The 23,759-nt window shown below is 40.9% G+C and overlaps 2 protein-coding genes across 7 annotated transcripts; one reads left to right on the top strand and one right to left on the bottom strand.

Moving 5' to 3' along the window:
- Positions 1-504: 504 nt before the first annotated feature.
- tgfb1a (transforming growth factor, beta 1a) lies at positions 505-16,244 on the bottom strand. Of its 3 annotated transcripts, XM_084351087.1 has the most exons (9): positions 16,154-16,244; positions 14,680-14,888; positions 13,830-13,873; positions 10,856-11,032; positions 4,144-4,413; positions 3,731-3,965; positions 2,947-3,097; positions 1,916-2,026; positions 505-1,798 (listed from the first exon to the last, which is right to left on the bottom strand). In XM_084351087.1, exons 2-9 carry the CDS (start codon positions 14,790-14,792, stop codon positions 1,751-1,753), a joined length of 1,149 nt encoding a protein of 382 aa, XP_084207213.1. In that variant the 5' UTR covers positions 14,793-14,888; positions 16,154-16,244; the 3' UTR covers positions 505-1,750. The 3 variants fall into 3 exon arrangements, with proteins under 3 accessions (XP_084207213.1, XP_084207215.1, XP_084207214.1); XM_084351089.1 differs by lacking the exons at positions 13,830-13,873; positions 16,154-16,244 and having other exon boundaries at positions 14,680-14,698; XM_084351088.1 differs by lacking the exons at positions 13,830-13,873; positions 14,680-14,888; positions 16,154-16,244 and having other exon boundaries at positions 10,856-13,203.
- LOC311256232 (cyclin-dependent kinase-like 1) lies at positions 16,207-23,157 on the top strand. Of its 4 annotated transcripts, none has more exons than XM_084351091.1 (10): positions 16,207-16,294; positions 17,545-17,733; positions 18,247-18,368; positions 19,402-19,474; positions 20,600-20,690; positions 21,055-21,255; positions 21,419-21,501; positions 21,600-21,656; positions 22,070-22,222; positions 22,961-23,157. In XM_084351091.1, the coding sequence occupies exons 2-10, from the start codon at positions 17,566-17,568 to the stop codon at positions 23,054-23,056; spliced, it is 1,044 nt and encodes a 347-aa protein (XP_084207217.1). In that variant the 5' UTR covers positions 16,207-16,294; positions 17,545-17,565; the 3' UTR covers positions 23,057-23,157. The 4 variants fall into 4 exon arrangements, with proteins under 4 accessions (XP_084207217.1, XP_084207218.1, XP_084207216.1 ...); XM_084351092.1 differs by having other exon boundaries at positions 16,250-16,429; XM_084351090.1 differs by having other exon boundaries at positions 16,251-16,682.
- Positions 23,158-23,759: the final 602 nt, after the last annotated feature.

A 23,759-nucleotide genomic window follows, 5' to 3' on the forward strand; every position in this document is an offset into this window, starting at 1 on the left:
GCCTGCACATGTTTATGGAAAAGCCCCACACGGGCCCCCCTCGGGGCTGAGCCACAGAGAGCTTGCCCCTTTCCCCCGATATGTGTGGGTTTTTAATATAAATGTTCAAATACAGCCTTAAACTACAACAATCTGCTCTCAGTTTCAAGTTCAAGCCAGTTTTCAAAGTTTGTTATATCAAAGCTAACCATACCTTAAACATCATGAATCAAAACATACCCAACACTAAGATAAAACCTTACAGTCATGTTTCCATGTGCAGAACAAGACTAAACTGTCTAAATGGTGTTGGCATTCATGCCCACAACACAGTAGGTGTGTTTTAGTTTGTGCTCATTTCTTAAAATGTTCTCTCCCTTTACCGTAATTAAACACACACATACACACATGCAAGCACTGACAAGTGAAATACACACACGCACACCTACACAACAGCTCTCTGACGAGTGGAAACACTGCGTGTTGTTTTATTTTGCTTGCAAAAATATTCCACTCGTGACGTGATAATTTAACTTCAACTTTTATTTCAAATGTTTTAAATATTTACAAAAGCAAATTTCAAATCGTAAGTGCACTAATAAAAAATATGGTAAACTGAAAAAAAATCTTGGCTTTATTCCTAAAACATATCATAGAAGCTGAAATAATTCTCAAGTTGTACAAAAAGCATCACACTTCAGATGAAAGTAAAACCTTGTCCTGAAATAAAAGGCAATACATTGCCCCTAATTTACTGCAGTGATTAAAAAAATAAAAAACAGCAAATGTGTGTATTAAGTCTGAATGGCTTCCCTAAAACCAACACCACAACCACATCCCCTGACCCTCACCATCTAAAGACAACAAACTGTCTGTAAATCCTGAGAGAGAGAAAAACATGGTGTCATCACTCTCATCACAACCACTGATATTACTCATGGCTTTGACAGCAGGGGAGGCTTCATGAGGACAGGCTGACATTCAATTATGAACACAAACAGAGTGACAAAAAAAGCATTGTATAAATCACATGGGTTGAAAAACAAACAAAACTGACGGACGGTTCGTGTGAAACGTTGCTCAGTTGGCTGACAGCTCCAGTCGCTCAGTCAGAGGGAGTTTCCCCAGGTCGGACTGTCCCTGTGGTTGTCTGCTGTCCTTTACGGTGTAACTCTCACGCTGGCATTATCTTCCAGGAAAACCCCAACAACCACTGCGTTTCATACCTGGGAATTAGCACCTTTAACTATGACTTCATTAGGAAGACTGAAATGCCCCAGACAATCATCTGTGAAAACAAAAGCGTTCTTCCATTGTGGTCATTTTGGGCCACATGTCCTTTGGCATCCTTTATCCACCTTTTTTTGATTATAATAAATCATTTTACTCCTTTTTCATGTCAAACCGACACACTTTTATACATGTATATCACTTCTTTACAGATCTGTCTCACCAACAAATAAATTAGTTCATTTCAAGACAGACATTTTACTACTGCAAAGAAAAAGTATATACACATAGAAAAGAAGATCTATAATATCTAAATAAAGACGTCCATGTTTGATGTGCGTTCAACATGATAAGGCAGAGTTCGCAGGAGGAAAAGTGGACCACCAAAATCCTAATGACTTTAAATATTATGTTCCCCTTGTCCACATTTCTCTCGTCCTCTTTATCTCTGTCACATGCTCCTCTCTGTGGTCTCAAACACGGCCTCTTCCATCTCTGTACATGTTTGAGGAGAGGCAGAGCACAGTGCCACGCTGTATCTTTAGCTACACTTGCAGGACTTCACAATCATATTGGACAGCTGCTCCACCTGAAAGTGAAAATCAACAGTAATGTGATAAATCATCTGTAAGTGTTGCTTTCACATAAAAATGTTCTGTAAACATTTCACCCCAGTATGAGGTTTCCTTGGCTGTGGTATAGATACCTTGTGTTGCCTGCCCACGTAGTAGAGGATTGGCAGTGGCTCCAGTGCCTGAGGAACACAGCAGGGCTGGGCAGAGGCTCCTGGGTTGTGATGCTTATACAAGGCCAAAATCTGTTAACAGTTATATGAAAACAGCGTTTACCTCAGCATTTCATCATCAACATGAGAGACAAATTATTTACTAGTGTGAGTTACAAAAGTGCTTTTGTCAAGATCCAGCTTTAGCCACAAAGCGTCTCCAAGTGGTATTTTTGTTGCTGTTGCAAAGACAACTGGATCTTTTTCCATTTTCCTCAAAGGAGCAACGACCAACAAAGCAGAACAAAACATGATTCAAATATTCACATTACTCACACAAAATGTTAGTTCCTTGATGTGTGACTACAAATGACACTCTAGTGGCTCTATGAGGCTGTATGTCAGTGCTGAGATGCTGACTTTTAGCACAATGTTTACAACTGTCACTACCCGATCTGAGTAGCTGCCCGATTTTAGTTTTGGACAGCTAATCACGGCAACACCAGTTGGACAAGCCATATGCAAAAGTGCAGTAAATCTGGCAAGTGTCCAATATGCTGTATGCACTGTACTCACCAATACACTATTCAAATTGGATGTTACACCCATTTAATCATGTTAGTTCACTGTGTTGACATGCTTAAATTCTGCTAACTATCACAATACACAAAGGACACCCGAGGCTGATGTGAATGCCTTTCCTTTGCAGGTATTTGCTTATAAACTTAAGTATTGGACAAATAAAAATTTTGACCGGAAAAGTCGGGCATCACAGAAGTTTTTACAATTCATCCCAAGTAGGACATGAATGTGCGGACACAATTTAATGATAATCCATTCAATAGCAGAGATATTTCAGTCTGGAGTCAAGTGGTGGACGGACAGACTGCCATTACCCTCCCTGGAGCCAGAGAAAGCTTTTGGTCTGAGCTGCCAAACTTTACATGGCAGTACCTTATTCATCCATATAAACAGATGTGTACTGCACACTACAGTGAGGTGTTGTACTATACCTGAGAATACTTGTTTTCAGCATTCCAGATGTAGGTGCAGGATCCCATGCAGTAGTTGGCATGGTAGCCAGTTGGCTTATGTATCCATTTCCATCCCAGATCTTTCCTGAAGTCGATGTACAAGCTCCTCACACAGCAGGTCTCTGTCTGGCTGCAAAGAGAACAAAAGGGAAAAATCTTTTGTGAAGTGAGGTGTGTGATGAGATGTCACAGAGATTTTTAGAACATATATGCTGTATGAGCTGCATTTTTCAGTTCTGAAGCCGAGTTGAAAGTTTATATACAACACACCCCATCAGTGTTTAGTGTTCATTGGGCGTGCTCATGTGTTTGGTGAGCAGTGATCTGAGCGTATACATTTGCACCTAATGAACGTGAGCATCGTCAACCCCTGGGAAAGTTAACACGGGAGCATTGTTAACTACGCTCATGCACAGTTTTACTGCACCCAGCTTTAAATGGAAGAGGGTCATGTTTCATAGTGCGTAATCAAAGAAGCTCAAATTTATTGCAGTTCATTAGAAATCCAGTAGCGGGCAAAATTGTATAGCCTAATAAAGTTTCTCAGTCAGAAACACAGCCTCTGATTGGTCGACAGACTCTAAGACTGTAGAAATGCAGTCCATTTACCATCTAGCAATTAAAATGACCACAGACTAGTCAAGATGGTAAACACTGTCACTGCCTTCTGAAGCTAACAATGGGTTAGGCTGCCAAGTGCAGCATTCTTCAGGTCAATGAAATAAAATACAACAAGAACTATGTGATGTGTGGGACTGCTTACGCTGTACAGGTATCCTTTGTCTCAGTGGAGCGTTTTTTGCGTGAGGAGAGGTGGCTGCTGACGTTTTGAGGGATAGACATGGTCAGGATGTACGGGTATTGCTGCGACACCTGTTGTAATCCTTGTGTGTCTCCCCTACTATTCGAGATCCCGGAGACCTCAAAATTGATGGCACTGGTGTCACTAGCCTGGCCGCATTCACAGTACAGCCGAAGTTGGAAACCCTGCTCATCATCTGCCAAAAAAAACACAAACATTTACAACATAAAGCAATTTAAAAAGTGGCTGGTTACTTTATCTGTAAAGGTAATTATCTTCTGGAAATTGCATGAGATTGCACATGGGCTGACCTCAACAAATGGACAGAGGTGATTGTAACAGAAGATAATTACATCAAGCTTGCTTTATCTCACCGTTCCCTTTGAGCCAGTCCTGAAGGGTCTCTGTAACATCGAAGGACAGCCATTTTTCCCTCCACTTGTTAGTGATGAAACGGGAGGCGAGGTAGCGAGCGGAGGTCCCCAGACCCTGGTACAGCTCCACCCGCTGCTCATCAGGTATTGTGGTATGCTTGATGAGCATCCGTAGCTCTGCAGTGGTCAGCAGGCGGTAATCTCCAATACTTTCTCGTATCTTAGAGATGTTAAAGGCCATCGAGTAGTTTTTGGGGCTCTTGCTGGTACCTGTTCAGCCAAGAAAAATACAAAGACTGAGTTTCTGCATGTTAGAGAGACAAATGGAAAACACGTCCTACTGGCGTGTGATATATAATCTAGTGTCTCACCCAATCATATCCACAAAGACAGAGAACTACTTTAAATGGGAATTGTTTCTTAAATGTTCTATGTGTGATAGTTTTTAGTCTTTTTGACTTTTTCCTTTTTTTAAAACCAAACCTACTTAGGGATGTCTAAACGTATTAATTAGTATATAAATATTAGATCAAGACTCTTTTTCAGTTGATTAACACACTCAGATCTGGAGCAGAGGTACACTGAGGTAAACCTGTGTTGTTTCTTTCCTCACACTTCATTCCCTCACCATATTTTCCAATATTAGTTTGGATGAGGAGAACAGGAGCTGTACTGAGCTCTGTGTCAGACAAATCCATTTTGTGGTCTTGAAGGGGTGTTGGAGTTCTAGTTCGTTGGCAAACCACAATTATGATCTATACGCAGTACTAAGTACTGTAGGCTTTACTGCAATTTCTCTTGGCATAAGAACACATTAGTTTTGAATGTAAAGAACACAACAATGGGTAAATGGGTGCTGTAAGAGAACAATTAATGTACATGAGGTTCAAAGAAATTCAAACTCCTAAATGATGGCATTTAGGAGTTCTGGTGTAACAGAAACATGTTTTCTTACTGGATTTAGAAAAATTTCCTATCTTGTCTTAGGATACAAATTTGGTCATCCTAACTGAGGAACTGCCTAATTTAGGAATCCTAAGGTTGAATAAAGAACCTGTCCTAAACTCAAAATAACTGCCACTAACTGTTGTTAGGTCTGTATGTCAATGACAATAAAGATCAACATGGACACCAAATATTATGATAAAAAGGCTATTCAAACCCTCAAACTGTCGGAGAAGCCAACACTGATGTTAGCCTGCGGGAGAGACGAACTTGGATGTTTATCTGTTGGCTATAAATTTACCTGACAATGCGTATATATCGTCTGCTCTACTGACACAAATAATGCATCTGACTCAGCGAAGCTGTAATTGAACGCCCATCTTTTCTTGTACGCTATAAAAAGCTTGCTAGCCAGCGACAAGTGAGTTGAGCCAGCCGTTGTATCATGGATACCGACAGTGTAGTGGGAATGACAGAATGAGTGCTGAATGAAGAATTGAGAGGACGGGACACAGTTGTGAGTTTAGGGATTGCTTCGGGTATAAAAGGATAGGATTTCCCCTTTCTTTAAACCTTAGGATAGGACAAGCAGTGAGGACATTTTTCTGTAATGATGTCCACAAGTTCTTGTTTGCTGCATTATACTGCATGAAAAGTTTTGTCTTAGATGTTTGTCTGTACAACCATAAATAAAATGGAACAGCCAAATTCAAAGTGTTACTCAATAATCTTAACTGCAGCCAAACATTCATCCACTCCAGCTGCTGTAAAGTTGACCATAGAGAGGGTTTTGTTTTCTTACAGTATCCCTGCCCATATTTGCAACTTTTATTCCTAAGCCTGCCCATATCATGACAGCAGGAACATTCCCCTGCAGAGCCTGATACAAAACAGAGCCAAGCTACTGAAGGCTTTAACACCATAAATCTAGCAGCGTTACATTACAAAAGGATTACGGCGGACGGAGACCTGCGAAGATAAGAGCAGGAAGGCAGATGATCGAGAGTGAAACCCTGTGTAGAAAGAGAGAGTGAGAGAGGGGGCTGTAACGGTATCTGCAAAGAAAACAGCAGAAGTGAAGAATGCATTCATGAATATAACTCAACAGTTGTCAGTGGTGGTGGTGGTGGTGGTGGTGGTGTGAGTGGGGCTGCAAAGAAATTGGAGATGTGTATCAATGTAGCCCGGGTCTGGCCCAGGTCCAAACCCTCTACTCTGCCTCAGCCTGTCAAAGCCAGGATTCTCTGCTCTCAAATCCCGGAATTACTCTTTGACAGCGGCTACAACCCAGCCTTGCATACTTGAGCTGCATAGTCGATCTAGGCCGTACCAGGAACCTCCATGTCACGGCTGTTTATGTGTATCATTTACCAGTATCGCCATCTGTGTGGTTGTGAAGGTAGTGTTTCACCCCTTGTTGCGAAGCCAAAATGAAACTGAAAAGAGCTGGTGGGGAGTGTAAAGGGAAATGAGATGACATTTTACTGGTCCCACCCAGAGCACACAGAGTCAAATGTTTGGTTGTAAGTACATGAATGGAAACACAGAGTGTCAAAACAGTGTACAGTATGTGGGGAGCAATGAATTGGCAACGGTGTACCAAGCAACACCAAGCACGGAAAGTCATCGTCTCCAGCTAGTTTGAGTAAACTAAGATATATGTGTTAAGGGTTAGAGAAGTGTTTACGAAACAGGAAATTCCGTCACTTCCCCTAAGAAGCAAATTGGCTGCAGTGCCACAGTGAGCTTCGATGGACCTTAATCCTCACTTCTACTTTTCAATTAACAAAGCTTGCATCGTCTGAGGAGCCCTCTCACTGAACTGCTCATGTGATCAAAATAAAACACTTTGAAGGAACAAAGTGTGAAATCTCTTCTCTATGCTTGACTTGAGAAAAGGCCTAGCTCCTCCAGATAGGGGTGAAGATAGTACCCTAGCCTGCGTACTAACATGGGTGTGGGGGGATTTGTGTGTTGAATCAGGGCCTATCCGCAGGTAAGCCGGGGACAGCTGTTGTGACAGGTAGGGAGACAGCTCTGTAATTACCACTTGGAGGAAACAGATTCCAGCAACAGCCTAAATACCTGCCTCCTTCATGCGCTCAGCTCCACCCTCCCACAGCCCAATCGTCAGTGTCTCATTTCCCCATCTCACCCTGTTTTACACATACTGTCCGAACCCTGTTGCTACTCCTCTTCATCATACAGTGGTAGCAGCTTGATTTACTCTTAATTATTTCGGAGCAGTGAACTCACTTCACTCCCAAAGTGGCTTTTTTGCAAGGGAGAAAAGAGTTCCCTCTGTAAACAAGCTGAAAAACATTTGGACCAGTACCATGGTAAATGGGAGAGGTGAATTGTGGGCTTCAACGGATGGATGTAACTACTAACTGGCTGTAATACCACCACACAATTATCATAATGGAGACTAAAACTATTAAGTCCTAAAATGCTCTCCACACAAATATGCATCCCTGTAGGCTGTTTTGGAGTATCAGGAAAGTGTGAGTCGTCCTATAAAAAGAACCACAAATTAAAATAACGGATAAGATTGTTAATGAATATTATAAAAAACAACTTGTACTCCAGTTGGACCCTATTATATTTCCTTTGTTGAAACACAGTTCCCTGTCTTTTACTTCTCACATAGGAGCAGAAGCTGGATTGTCTTCCACGCCCCTTGCGTGTGGTTTTTTTTTAAAATAATTGCAAAACATTTCTTGCTGAGCCTCCACACGTACACACATACAGCTGGCGTTCATCCTTTCCCAGTGTGTGGAGGTTGAGTCTGTTAAAGGTACAGTTCACCCCAAAACCAAAAATACACATTTTCCCTTTTATCTGTAGTGCTATTTATCCATCTAGATTTTGTTTGGGAGTTTTTGGAGATACTGTCAGTAGAGATGTCTGCAGTCTCTTGAATATAATTAAACTACATGACACATGCCAAAAAAGTACATTTGAAAAACTCAACAGCAACGTGTCTGCCCAGACATCATGACCTGGTTACTCAAGATAATCCACAAACTTTGCTATGAGTATTTTTTAGGACTATTTTCCCCCCACAGAAGTACACCTACCAAGTGTATCACCATGCCGAAGCAAGAATGCATTTTATGCTGTGTTCCAGTAAAAATCGTAGGGTTGGAATTTCCTAGTTGAAATTTCCAATTTCCGACCTCCAAGCGTTCCAGGTGCATGACGCCAAAGTTAACAAAAATCTTGGCTGACCGTGACAAAATGATGTCTCTTTGGCAATTTTATACATAAGTGAACTCTCCTAGCATATATAAATCAAACAGTGGTGGGAAAACCACACCAGGTAACAGACGCCATTATACATTTTATTTTACGGCACTTGGAAACAAATCTAAATACTCCATTCACCAGCCTAATACAAATCTACAAACCCCCTCCCCATGGGTGCTGCCATTGTTGTGTGATGTCAGCTGCTCCCACATGAAGTAGGGGTAGATGAAGTAGGGGTAGCACTATTGACTAAGCAAGCGAACATTACAGCCTAGCTTAGTTCTCTTAGGAGGATGGCATTAATGTTTACATCCCATGTTGTCGCGAGCACAAGCCTCTCCTCTGAGTAGTTCTTCTGTTGAGTTTTTCAAATGATTTCTTTTTTTTTTTGGTGCTTTGAGTGTCATGTAGCTCTGAGAGAAAGCAGACATCTCTACGACCTTCAAAACTCGGCAACTCACACCAAAATAATTTAGCTAGATAAGTAGCACTACAGGTAAATATGTATTTGTGATTTTTCTGCTGAACTGTCCCTTTAAGGAGCTGTGCTGAGGGTTAAGACAAGTGTTCTCTGGCATTCTGCAGAGGTAGGAAACACATGCTCCCCATGGGCACCGCTTGCACCGGACCTGAGTCACTCAAGATCTCAGTGGCCATCAGCCTGCCTTCCTTCCTGCCAAGCTGCCCTGTCACAAACATGCTGCAAACACACTGATAATAAGCTCAGGAAACCCAGCAGAGAGAGGAGCAAGAGCGAATAACAGAGAGACAGAAAGCAAGAAAGAGAGAAACGGGTAATCACTGGCAGAGAGATATGGAAACGAAATAGAAAATGGTCTAGGGAAAAGAGAAAGATATGATGGAGAACAAGTGACAGGATAAACAAGGGAGAACCCAATGCTCAAGTTACAGGAAACCCCCAATCCCCGGGGGAACGAGAGGGAGAGAAAAAAGAGAAACGAGAGAGAGAGAATGAGACAGGGTGAGGGTGAAGGAGTGCATTTCACGTCTTCTCTCATCTAATTTTTCCATTTCCCTCCTGTTCTTTGGTTTCCATCTAACCAGAACAAAATCATGCCCTTCATTTTGAAAGTTCCTTTGTTCTCTTTTTGGTCTGCACACTCCTGAGCACGGTCCATCCACTCTAGTCTTTCTTTTGAAGTGGTGGATAAAAGAGGGATAGCGTGGATGCCTGCCTGATAGGGTGAGAAGTATAGACATGTAGAGAACAATGGAGCAAAGACACAAAATGAAAAAAAAAAACCTGTTTATCATAATAGTTTGGGAGTCACTGCACAATTACAGCCAAAAACCATTTGGCTGAACAAACAGCGTATGCAGCCTAGCCAAACAAACAGCGCTAATAAAGCAGTAAAAATGCCATGGACACCACGAAAGCAACTCAGTGCTTCAGACCATATGCAACACACAGTCCGGCTAACTTGTAACGCCTGTGATCTCTGAACTCCTCAAGCTGCCTGAAGATGTTGGATGGAGATCAGAAGGGTACACATGTTGTGGGAATTTATGGACAAGATTGGAATTGACGCCAGCCATGGGGCACATGCTGGTTAATTTGGGCTGTATCCGCTAGGTCTGTCTATACCAGCGAGTGCTTTATGGCTTATTAATGCTGTATTGTAGTGGGCCAAGAAAATGACAATGTGAAAAATTGGTTTTGAGCAACAAAATGCCTTGACCGTCTTTGGTTTTGGTACATTTATACATAGTAGTTCTTGTCCAAAGGTCACCTGTTGATTTCCCTCTGTCTTAGCAACTGTTAGGTTCAATCACAGTTGCAATTTTTCCCCTTCCCCTTGTTTTTTGAGTACCCCCTTGCTTCAGTGATTGAATTCTCCCCCTATGAAATGGGGCAACCCTTCAAGAACGTCATTCGTCATCAGTCGTCATTGATTGCACAAGTGTAAACAGATGTGAATGTACATTTCCAATATGCCATCTTCAGCTGTAGTGATTTCTTGTGCGTTATTGTGGCAATCCCGGTATTATCACAATGCCATTTGCAATTTATCTGATGGAGGTAGAAAAGCATTGATGCTCATAATTTTTTCACAACTTCACACTATAAATCAGATCATCAAATGAAAAGAACAGGCCACTAGCGGTGCTTTATGGGCCAACAACATTGAAATAAGTAAAAATGCTCAGTTTGGAGGACCATGTAGCCCTAACACACCTTACCCCTCAATCCCAACAAGAATCAGGATATCCTTCAACTATGCATGAAAACTGAGGTGTAGGGCTAAGTGGTAGTGGCACGAGTGTAATGTGATTTGGCCCTGATGTGAAGAATGATCATTTTTCAAAATACTCTTTGTTTCCATGTGTGTGTTGAGCAGTGTGTCACAAGTGCCTGTAAATATAGGAGCATAAATCAGTCATACTATTACTTGACATTTCTTAGTGCTGTAGTTAAGCCATCAGCAATTGCCTCCTGACCAAGGGTGTCCATGTGTGCGAAATACATGACTGATGTATTGCTGTTCTGAGTACTCACTGCTCGTGTTGAACTTGTGCACCACCTTGGCAAAGTACTCCTCCTCCTCCTGCTCTGTGGAGATGTCAGTCTGGACCTCAGTCTGCTGTTCCTTCAGCATCTCCTTGGTGCTGTTGTAGAGGGACAACAGGGTGCTAGGGATGTCCTCCTCGTCTCCAGCCTGATCTGGTGCAGGCTCTGTTGGCAAGCGCAGTTTGCTAAGGATCTGGCTCCTAATGGCCTCAATGCGCTTTTTCTTCACCATCTCCAAGTCCACCGTCTTACATGTAGACATACCACTTATTTTGCCCACCGTGTACACAACCATGAACATCAAGAATACCAGCTTCATGGTGCCAACCTGACTGTGCACTTGTGCACTTTGGTTTCTTCGCAAATCCTCTCTCACCTTTTCTTTCACTGCCCGTCTCTGACCAGGGATGCTTTGGCAACAGTGAATCACTCTGTAGAGAGGTGTGAGTGACTCAAGGTGTTTACACACGACAACACAATTAAAGCACTGTGGAGAGTCCTGAAAGTTCAGGGCTACTGGTGCCACTGCTGTCGCTGCTGCTGTGAAAACTACCTAACACTTGTGTCTTCTTTGCATAGAAGCAGGTGGAGAGAATCCCAGTGGGCAGACAGACATCGAGTGATGAGCCAGCCTCTGACTCAGCCACACAGGTAACACAATGACGTCCCAGACGCTGAAGTGAGTCCAGAGCAGAGCTGTCAAATGCGAACAGAGCCCAGCCAAACATGCAACCAGACAGCGCCCCCAAGGCTCAGAAAACCTTGACAACACTGATCAGTCCAAAATAATCTAAGACTCAGATATCCAACAGAGCTGGTTATGTGCTCACAGATTAACTTGTAATTGGTATGATTTCAAGCCTCCACCCACAATATTAAACTGAATCCTGTTTTACTTGAAGCAGCTATACTGTATACATCTCCACGTGTCGGCTCAGTGCTGTACTGCTCACCCGGCAGTCTCTCTTTACATGTCCCCAGGGACACAAAATGAAAAGTGTTGTTGGCAGAGCCTAACTTACTTACTATTTGAGTCTAAGGCTTTCGTTTCCCGTCCTCCTTGTCCCACAAGGTCTCTTCACAATTCGTTTAGGACTATTGTATTTGTATGTAATGCCAGATAGGCCCTCTCTAAATGTGTCCAAGGAAGAGAAAATCGTAGTAATATGTCTTGTGCTTAGAGTAGAAAAAAATGTCCTTCCTATTTCTTTGTTTGCTGTTTTTGAAGTTTGATCAGATGACCTCTGGCTTCCTTTAGAGCCCAGATTGAACTCTCAGAGGCTTTGAGTCAGCCCAGAGCTAATCAGATATCTACGGTGCAGAAGAAAAAAGGATGCCGTTGTATTTAAATATCTCACTAACTTATTGTACTCCAGTCACAAACCTATGCTGTCAGGCAGTTAAGTTAAAACACAAAAAAACATCTGATAAACTTGTATCACTCTTCACTCTGACTACCTCTTTTTAGCAATAACAGCATGTGATCTGTGTACAGCTGCAGTTCACCCGTAATTGCTTTCAAAACCTCCAACTCATGCCTACTTTAAACACAGCGCAGTTGTCTCTGTAACTGTATCTTCATTTTGAAACACAATAATATGATTATATGTTCTCTGTGTATCAATCCTGAGATAAAAACAGCTCAAGTATGGAAGATAAAAACACAGCAAAACTCTCCTTCTGTCAATCAAAGACTGTCCTCCTGTAACAAAACTTTTAAATTTGACACACCTTCCTCTTTAAATGAGAGTACCATCCAGACACAGCAGCAGTAACGGCAGCAGTAGCAGTCCTTAGCTCACGCTGTTTTGGGAATCGCGACTCTGGTCTTGTCTCTGTCCTCTCCTCCCTCTATCCATCCATTGGTATCACCTTGTTTATGCCCTCTACAACTCCTTCACACCTTCCCTCTTGAGTCTCCTCTAACACAACTCCCTATTGGCACCTCTATTTAACTCCCTGCCTCGCTCCCTTTCTCCTGGTGCGTTCTCTCTCCTGGTGCTTGTCAGAGCTTGCTGGTGACAAAGTGATTTGTGTGAGCTCTGAGCTCAGCTAACTTTTCTCTTGCACTCACATGCTCTGCCTCTTTCTCTCTCTCTCTCTCTCTCCCCCTAACTCTTCTTTTTTTTCTTGTTCCTGTTACTCGTCTAATAGAGCGAGCAGCTCTCCGCCCAGGAAATGAGGGTAACGGCCGCAGTGTAAAACATCTGCTGTTTAACAGAGCTCTGCTGCCTGCCCTGTGTCCACATCAGGAAGCCAGGACCTGAACACGCTGAATAACTCACTTTAGAGGCACCAGCTCTCTCACTGTCTGGCCTGTCTGCTACTGAGACAGTGATGACTGACGAGTCAATAAACCATGCATGGTACTAGAGTCTTGCCAGAGTGGCAGACAAATTTACCTGGGGGCTGTGAAGGTGAACGCCTGCCAGGCCAAAGAGACTAAATGTCTAAAAGTAGAACGGTAAAGTTCAAGGGATGAGGAGGGCCAACAGGGCTGGACTGTGTGGTGCACTGTCCTAGGCCTGGGTGCTTTTTAGAGGTTGGATTGTGTATTTTCAAAAGGAAGCCAAGACTAAAACAAACCGGTGATGGTTTCAATCATATGTCTGTCTGAGGGATGATTCAATGGGGAAGTGAAGATAGTAAACTACTATTGTAAAGTTTTTGTTCTTGGAATATTTCAGGTTTTGCCTAAATGTGTTTGCAATAGGTTTCTATTCAGTGGGTCCTTTCTGAATAGTGAGCTATTCATCAAACGCTGGAAATGAATGGTGACATTTATCAGAAGGAAATTCAAGGTAAAAATCCCCTAACGTACTAGCATTTATGACAACAGTGATGACACAAACAGAAACCATTGACAGTTTGTCCCAGTGTTGACTGCACTATATCTCTGATTACTGTTAATGATAAGGTGAGAACAAAATGAGATTGACTATCACATGTCAACAACTCTTACTGTAACTTGTCCTGTTGTGCTGGTCTGTGGGTGTCCACTGCCACCTGGTGGTCAAAGATGATTATTATCCACACGTATAATCTTCTCATTCTAAGTAATTGTGCAGTACAAATGTACACAACCATTTTAACGGTAGTGTACAGGAAGTGGAGAAAGGTCACAACAGACAAAATTACAGATCTTCCTGTATACTTTAGTCAGAGAAATAAAATAACAGCAGCCACATTAGAAGAATTATTCAATGCACTTACAGGTTTTGCTTCGATTAACATAGCAGTTACAGATTTGATGAAACAAAGGCATTACACATTTCCTCTTTCTCTCATTTAACCAAAGATGTTTCCTGTGATTAAAAAAAAAACACCATTAGAAAAATAAAATGTGAAAACTGTATTAAAAGAGGAAACCACTGAGCAGACATTGCGCAAAATTTTGCTCAAGCAATACACTAGTTCTTGTAATGCAAATAAAGCTCGATTGCAAATCCTAAATAAATGTTTTGAGTGAAGGTTGACCCATTAATTGGTTCAGCTGATTAACTGGCATCGATATGATATTACAAACTATTGGTAAGATGTTCAGTTAGAGATTTATATATTTATTTAGTTATGTTTACTTTGAGTTTAATTTTCAGTGATGCAGATTTATGTATTTATGACTTTGACATAGATTTCTGATATCAGCCAATCAACCAGCTATCAGCTTTTTCCTGCTCCAAACTATTGCTTCTATATCAGCTTTAAAAAATACATAATCAATTAACCTCTAGTTTTGACCGATTTTCTCTGTTCTCCATTGGTTTTTTAACCTACTGCATGGGCCTCTGAACACAACAACCAACACATCTTACCCATCTGCCATGGGGCATTTCATACCCTTCACCACAAGGCCTCGATGCCACCACCTCAAGGTGTCTGTGTGTCTCTGAGCACAGGAGTGCAACATGGTCTGCTTTCTCATCATTGACTTCAAATGCTTCTCCGTGTGATTCTGCACTGGATCCCATAGAGCTGTGGCAAACCCCAAAGTCTCTGAGGCCAGACGAGCCGAGGGAGCATGCTGGGAGAAAGATATTCACAGTCAACAGAGAGAACAGATAGTCTATAAATCATGTTACCACATCAGAGTTTGTCCTGCAGACATTTCATATCTGTGGCAGGGTGACACATTGCTGTGGCTTCTTGTGACTTTTGGACAGTGAAAAGAGGCTTGCTCTGTAACTGTGGAAAACAGCGTATATATTAATTGCCTATACTGGTGTATGGACATGCATTTATAGTACACAATAATATGAGTTAGGACTGGGCCATATATTGATTATTGTGTTATGAGACTATATATTCGATTTTTGGATATCATCGTACTAATGTTATTTCATAAGTGTTGTCTTTTCTTGGTTTTAAAGGCTGCATCACAGTAAAGTGATGTAGTTTTCTGAACTTACCAGACTGTTATTCTTTTTGTAATACATGCCTTTTCCCACATAAGTCTTTTCGTCAACATTACTGATGATTATTTATCAGAAATCTCATTGTGTTAGTATTTTGTCAAAGTACCAATAGTCATCCCTTCAATATTGTTGCTGCATCGATATTGAGGAATTTGAATTATATTTGATTTTGTCTCACAGTCCTAGTATTTAGGTGCTTAGGTGCTTTTAAGGAGATTTCAGAATATCAAGATATATTGTGTATCACAATATAACCTAAAAATATCACAATATTATTTTGAGGCCACATTGCCCAGCCCTAATATGAGGCATGTTCCTGTTTCAGTATATTATAAGCAGTGGTGAAGGAAGCACTGAGATATTTTGCTCAAGTAGAAGTAGCAAAATAACAAATGTAAAAAATACTAAAGCAGAAGTCCTGCATTCAAATCTGACTCAAGTAGAAGTACAGAGGTCATATCAGCAAAATGTAAAGTTGCAGCTTTCAGTGTTTTAGATAATCAATATTATATTAGTGGTTAAGTTTGAGCTCATTTTAAAATGGATCTTGTATGAGTTGATCCTATGTTTTGGTTGTATGGATCTTCAGAGTAACTTTAGCTGTCCAATGAAGTACAACAGGCATATATATATATATATATATATATATATATATATGATTCAAACGGCTAAATCACCATTTTGATCAACATTAGCCTAAGAAGTGTAAGCACATAGCCTACGTCCATCTTAGAGAACATTTATGGGATTTTGCATCTGTTGTGTACTGTCTCATACTGAACATGTACAACAAACTAAAGTAGTGGTTTACTGAATCATTAATTTAGGCTGCAAGCTAAGCTAACTGATTTGGAAAGCTAACAGTTAGCCTCACCTGCTGTCAGCCCGCTGTCTCCTTGGTAACAACGCACGTTTATTCACATGCGCGCTTTTAATTACGTAGGCAGCTTTGTGAATTGGCTTCCTGTACGTGCAACCGCGTTAGTGTCGCTCTTTTCTGCGCAGTTTCTAAGGGGTAAGTTAAACGTCGTGATGAACGACCCTTTCCTTCTGTGTTTATGAGCAAGCCTCTTCAAAACGTGGTTTTAAGATGAAAATGAAGACGTGGGTCGAGACAGTGGACGGTGCTGAGGGGAAACACTAACCAGAGGTGGGTTACCAACTATGGTTGCCAAGGTAGTGACGACGCACAGGACGAGCAGACAGCGGAGGGAGTAACAGTAAGAGACCTCTGAGCTCCTCACCGTGACAATATTCACATTAACGCTATGAAGTTAAGCCCAGAGAGGCTGAGAGAAGTGGCTGCGCACACATACATGTAGCTCTGCGGACTTTTGATGGACTGAAACACCCGCCGACTTGTTCCTGACTTGTCGATGTGGACCCTCTGAGATTCTGGACAGGTGAGTGTGCCCTTCAGTCTTTAGGCTGCCGGTTGTGACACTGACAGGTTTTCTGCATGAGTTGGCCTGTCTACATACCAGAGACCTCATCTGGACTGTGGCTTTGTCTGGCAGGTGTCACAGGTGAAAACCTTCCCAAAGTGTAAGATTCATTTCATCAATTTTACTTGTATCAATTTTACAATTGTACTTAAGTTAAAGTGTTGAGTATTTCCATTTTATACAACTTCCCTCCACTTCATTTGTCTGATAGCTTTTCCCACTCGTTACTTGTGTTTATTTAAATATTTCTAATAAACTGAAGAATGCAGTGTTTCATTTATGAGTTGAGATTATCCTACTTCTTAAACTAAATAAACCAGTTATCAACACCTCTTGGATTAATTGGTTAATGTCACAAAGGTTTTTCTGAGCTAAAGAAAAAAATATCTTTTTGGAGATTTGTGGTTCCCACAGAACAGCAACACTACAAACAATTGATCTTACAGAATATGATGCATTAAACCAGCCAACAGTATATAAAGTAGTTAAGATGAACTCGATCTTAAACATCTACAGCAGTAAAATGCAACATACACATGAATGCAGCAGGTGTATTCTGCAAAAAACCATCAGGTATAATAGTAAAAGACTGTGCACAGTGAGTAATTATACTTTCCATACTATCCATTTTGTTGATAATACTTTTACTTGTGGAGTATTTTCATAGTTTAGTGTTAGTACTTCTACTCAGATACAGGACCTGAAGTACTTCATCCACCACCGTATACATTCAGGTTATTTTATTTGGGGAATGATTAAATATCAGCTTATCACATTTTATCGAGGTGGTGACTTTGTGAAAATGTTTGCCTTCTGACAGGTGACGGCTACTAACTGCCCAATGGAGAAATATGAAAAGCTGTCCAAAATTGGTGAAGGTTCCTACGGTGTGGTGTTCAAGTGCAGACACAGAGACACCGGCCAGATAGTTGCCATCAAGAAGTTTGTGGAATCTGAAGATGACCCGGTCATTAAGAAGATTGCATTGCGAGAAATACGTATGCTGAAGGTAAGAAGAGATTAGTATTACCTAATAGTATCAAGTTAGCACGCATCTAACACCACAGGTGGACACGCACGCACACACAGGAACACATATTCAGTCCACTCTTTAAGTTAGATGATCTTTTTTCACTTTGTTAGGAGTGTCATGCACAGTTGTTATTATCATTATCATTATTATTATTGTTATTATACACAAGGCAGTTTCAAAGAGCTTTACAAACATTTAAACTTTAAAGGGATTGGAAACAAACTTTAAAAGACTGAATAAAATAAAGCGTGGGCAAATTTGGCAGAAACTCTGATACAAAAATGTAAACAGAGACATACAATCAAACTAAAAGCCATAAACATAGCATCAGGAGGCAGCAGAAAATAACAGAGTTTTCAAGTCTGCTCTTAAAGATGACTCAGAGTTTGGGCAGACCTTAGATCGTCTGCGGTTTTAATTAAGCATTTGTCCAACATTTTGGGCTGTTGAATGCTGACACACTGTCCATGTTCTCCATTGGCCCTGCAGCAGCTGAAACATGTGAATCTGGTCAACCTGCTGGAGGTCTTCAGGAGGAAACGACGGCTCCACTTGGTGTTTGAGTTCTGTGAGCAGACCGTCCTCAATGAGCTGGACAAACACACTCGAGGGTAGGTCATGGGCATAACAGAGGCTTAAATGCGTAACAGACAGTCATCTGCTGCCACATGATATGTTAAGGGTTGTTGAGTAACATTTGAAAGTACCTGTTCCCTCTTTGTGAGTTGTTTAAAATTAGAGCGGTGTGGTATTGTAGACGCTGATGGGTTTTGTACTTAGAAAGGCAAATAAAATCATGAAATCTTCAAAAGTCTATCTGTTATCTACGTTGTTTGCACCACAATATTGCACAGTGGTGGACTAAAACTGACTGAAAGACATTAAAGCAGGTAGAAATGGTGCCAGTCTGACTAGATCACCAGCCTTAATTTTTCCAAGAGATTTTGTGCCTGGTGGCAGACAAAATAACATATTGAAAACAAGGTTTATAGAGACGCCGATGGTGTCATTATTCTTTAGACATTACGATGTGCAATCATCATTTACTTCATAATGATAAGTTAAAGCATAACACTTCTATTCTAGTTTAACTAAATAACTAATTGCGTGTCCATGTATTTGTCAGAGTGTTGTGTAAGTGAGAATGGCAGCAGAGAGGAGCCGGTGAATTACATAGCGGGAGTTAAGACAGCTGCCAAGAGATTTTGAAGATGTGTGAATGATCTGAACAGAGTGAGGGAGGAACAGCCAAGTCTGAGACTAAGTATTACTGGTGTTTAGGGAAAAGGCACAATGCTTTGAGCACTCCTCATGCAATCTATGGTCACAAGATCAGTTTGTAGTTTATTTTTTGTCATGTGAAGTCACACAGCGAGCCTATGTCACAATGGCTAGCTGCTGCCTCACCATTTTTCCTTTTCCCACAAGGCTGTGCAGCAGAAACTCTAGCTGCTCCTGAAAACAAAGGCGCTGTTGCTGTTAGAGACAGGCCAGCGGTTACCCGGGTGACAAGAGGGCTGTGTAAAGCACCACTTCTTTTTTTGAAATAGCTGGAATAATAGATGAGGAAAACACGACTAGTAAATTGGTTTTGTTTGTTCCTCTTACAGCCATGAATATACCTTTGTCTCTTGTTGTCTGCAGGGTACCTGAGGCTCAGCTGAAAAGTATAGTGTGGCAGACGCTGCAGGCTGTCAACTTTTGCCACAAACACAATGTTAGTATATTTTTAATCCAATACTTAATTCAGTGCTTTTGCTGTATTATTTTTGTTATTGTGTGTTTGTTTCTTCTTATTTGTCTTGAAGGATAAGTTTGGAGGTTTTCAAGACTGTCTTAGACCAAAACTAATTAATTGTTTCCTCCTCTTGTATTGAGAGCCATGCAGTGATCCATTCCTAGTATGATGAATAAACTTTGATAGATGGGGGACATCTAATGGCCCTTGGTTATTGTTTTAAGGTAGACTTAAGGTAGAAAAATCTGAATTTATCTAGAGCTGCAAACATTGTTTGATTCATCGATTAGTCGAATTAAAGAAAACTAATCGCCAACTGTCTTTGCTGTTTCCAGCATTCTTAAATGTAATAATTTGCTGTCTTTCTTTCTTTATTATAGTAAATGAAGAGTCTTTGGGTTTTTGATTGTTGGTTGGACAAAAGAAGCAATTTGAAGAGAGACATTTGATAGACTAGTCAATGAAAATACTCAGTAGATTAAAAATAATCATTAGTTGCAGCCCTAAACATATCTTAATTATGCTAAAAGTTTCACTGTTTTACTGTTTAGTATTATATTGACTAAACATTTTATGTAATTTTTTTGCTCCTATATTTGCTTAAATGTATTACCTGATTTTGTTCTCTTTATGTTCTGTAGCTGCATCATTGCATCACACACTCTATATCAAGTTAACAAGTTATTATTAATTATATTAATTGTGTGTGTGCAAGGGCAAACTTGCTTTTACTTTTCGGTGTAAAATAGCTGTCTGAGATGTCTGAGAATTGGCTGAAGGTGTCCAGGCATTTGTACCATCGCAAAACTTCTGAGCAACCACTCTAACTTGCTTAACTTAAATAAAGTATACAGTAATTCCAGACCACACAGAGCAAAGTCTGACTGTGTTTAGACTTCAGTTCCTGACAACAGGAATCAGCAAAGCTCAGTGACTGCAATGCCGTATTCAGTTTCAATAGTGACATGTATAGGTTTCTGATCTCTCGGTATTGCTCCTCCACGCCTCCATTCCTAATTTGTCAGCCTTAATATAAGCCTCTCTGTCACTAAGAGACTGTGTATCATGTTGCTAAATCCCTGATCATGAGCATTTATGTTGCAGTGCATCCACCGTGATGTAAAGCCGGAGAACATCCTCCTCACCAAAACCGGAGTCATCAAGCTCTGTGACTTTGGCTTCGCCCGCATTCTGAGTAGGTCACCCAGAGAGCCAGTGCATTTATGTGCATTTAGTGTTAATGTACCTCTAATGACTTATTCAACACAGAGCCTATATCAGCTCCTGCTGATGGCCTCCTCACTTTCAATGTTTCAATGAATGCATTGCACCGGATGACAATTCAGCCAGTTAGTTCTCCTCTGTGTGGTGTGTCTCTGTTTACCCTCCCTGCCTTAGGTTTCAGTGTTATGTTACCATACATTAACATGTAGTCATGTAGTCATTCAGCATGCCATGTAATCCTTCCCTCTACAATGTTCGTGTTATTTAGTGTTCATTATTCAGTATTTAAGTGTATGCGTGTCAGTACAAGTTATCTCCCTCTGTCGTATACTCAGCGGGACCAGAGGATGACTACACAGACTACGTAGCGACCCGCTGGTACCGGGCCCCTGAGCTGCTGGTCGGAGATACTCAGTACGGTCCTCCTGTAGATGTGTGGGCTCTTGGCTGTGTGTTTGCTGAGCTGCTAAACGGGAATCCACTGTGGCCCGGGAAGTCTGATGTTGACCAGCTCTACCTCATTCGAAAAACTCTAGGTACATTGATAGAAGACCACATCAAGATATCATCTACCTGGGTGCACAAACTTGCATGCATAATTGTGGAGATGATTACAAGCATTTCCACCAATTCACACACACACACTGATAACATTTTGGTCATTAATGGTGATTTTGATGATCTCATTTCTGACCTCAGGTGACCTGATTCCACGTCACCAGCAGGTCTTCCGCTCCAATGTTTTCTTCAGTGGAGTCAGTATTCCTGAACCTGACACGACGGTACGAGTCCTGTTATCATTGTTTATCTTCTTTATGGATAAGGAAGTGAAGTATGTTGAAGTGTGACGTTTCTGTTCCCAATTTACTTTTGCTCTTAGGAGCCTTTGGAAAAGCGCTTCCATGGAGTGTCGCTTCATGCCCTCCAAGTTATGAAGGTATGTTATGTCTGATACACCGGCATTATTTGAGCTTATCACATATATGTCGTATCAACATATTGTATATGTTGATTAGTGAGTTAGTGACAAGAAAATTTCACTTTATAAAAGCTAAGGATAATAATCTGTATTTATGTAATTTATAAATAGTGTTATCATAAGATACTAAAGTTAGTTTTTCAACTATGAAATAATCCTCTAAGTACATGTCTTAGTCACAGTCACAGATTTAAGGGATCTTTCTTGAAAAATACTTAAGTTATCTTTTAGTTTTGGACAATCGGCATCTGACTCAACTCTTCGATATCATAACTGCCTTAAAAACCTAGTTTGTAAGACTGTAGTGCATAACATACAACTACAAACTGAGATCTGACATGCATACGTTCCACCATGCTTCTTGTGATCAGTCATGCCTGGTGATGGACCCTTCTCTCCGGCTGTCCTGTGAAGAGCTTCTGGAGCTGCCTTACTTCCAAGAAGAAGGAGGAGCCAACTGGGGCCGTGATGGTGAGCGCCTTGGGAGACGACATGACAAAGGCTCCCGACGTAGACAGGCAGGGGTGAGTATGAAATACCGTGGCTTAATGGTGTAAGAAATCATTAAACTACCCAAAACTGCAGACTGTGCACTCTGCTATAGCCATGCATTTCTTTGAGTTGGTCGAAGTGACACAGAAAATCCACCCAAAATCTTTTTAGTACAAAATATTTGCCCCTGTAGACTTGACAATGCTGCTATGGGTGAGTTACTGCATCCATGTGCTCAGTATGCTCCAAACACTGAAAATATGATACACTCCTTATATTTGTTAGTCACAAGAGCTGCTTCTTTACCACTGCCATACATTTTAACTTGGCATGAATTCAAACTAACCACTGTCAAAGAAGCCTCTACCTACTTTTTTTTTAATTATGTAAAAAAACATTTGCTATCCTTTACATTGCTAGACACCCTGAAAAAACATCATCTCAATTTAAAGTTCCCATGAAAAGCTAGGGGAATAGTGTATTCTTTGGCATATTTATGTGTTTCCTAAAACAGACAGCTAGGGAGGAACTACAACTGGCCTCCGTCCTTCTTGGAGACAGTGTACAGCCCTGGCCCAGGGTAATGCAATGGGAGGTTGCTGGTTAGCATTTACTTTTGCAACAAGTGATCTGTCCAGATTTGAAGCAGAGCAGCCTGAGGACATTAGAGGGAAAACCAATTTCTCTGCAAATATGATCTAGTTTCATCCAATTCAGTGAATAAAGTTGTAAGGCTGTGTTGTTGTTGTCTTCCCCTTTCCTCTCTCTAGGCACAGTATCTGCCACAGTTACCGAACAGCAACATCTCACCAGCACCGGATGTCAAGAAACAGGTGAAGCATAAATACCACCTGCCCAACATTTAACAAAACAACAAATTGGTCTACAAGCTTGTGGCTGAGCTGACAAAGATGGACTTGTGCTTTGCTTTGTGCAACCATTTGAATAAAGTCGCATATATTCTTCATGTGACAGTGAGGCAGTGTATTTCACTTTCAGTTTCAGTTGTCATTTTAACAATGTCTCTTAATATTCTTAGTACAACACAACATAGGTAGGGCACTTACAGCTGCAGATTAGGCAACACACTTACTGTATTATCACCAAAGAATACAGTAAGTGTCCAAGTTGAAGACACTTCCTGGTTCTGCATTTTCAACATTATTTTATAAAAGTTACCAGTGTGCCATCATCACTTGGACAAATGTACTATTGTTTTCTTCTTTTCTGGCTCTGTCATTGACAACAACTGATCTCTACGCACATTAATACTGGCTACAAAAATATGTACTTCATATAAGGATGCATATATTAAACAAGACAGTTGAAAAATGCTGTTGAATTGATTTATTTTGCATACATTTTTATTAAAAATAGAAAATTCATGCATTAGTTAGCTTTAGGTTTAGTAAACAAGTTGTAAATGTTGTATTATAAAACCAAAAGTACTGAATATATAATACAGAAACGTATACAATGCTGTATACGTGACGTGTAACTTCCCAACACCGTCCTATTAAAGGTTTAATAAAACCTGACATGACAGTTGGTACTCTAAGTAATTTGATG

This window comes from Pagrus pagrus (genome assembly GCF_965226575.1).
Source record: "Pagrus pagrus genome assembly, chromosome: 4".
Classification (NCBI taxonomy): domain Eukaryota; kingdom Metazoa; phylum Chordata; class Actinopteri; order Spariformes; family Sparidae; genus Pagrus; species Pagrus pagrus.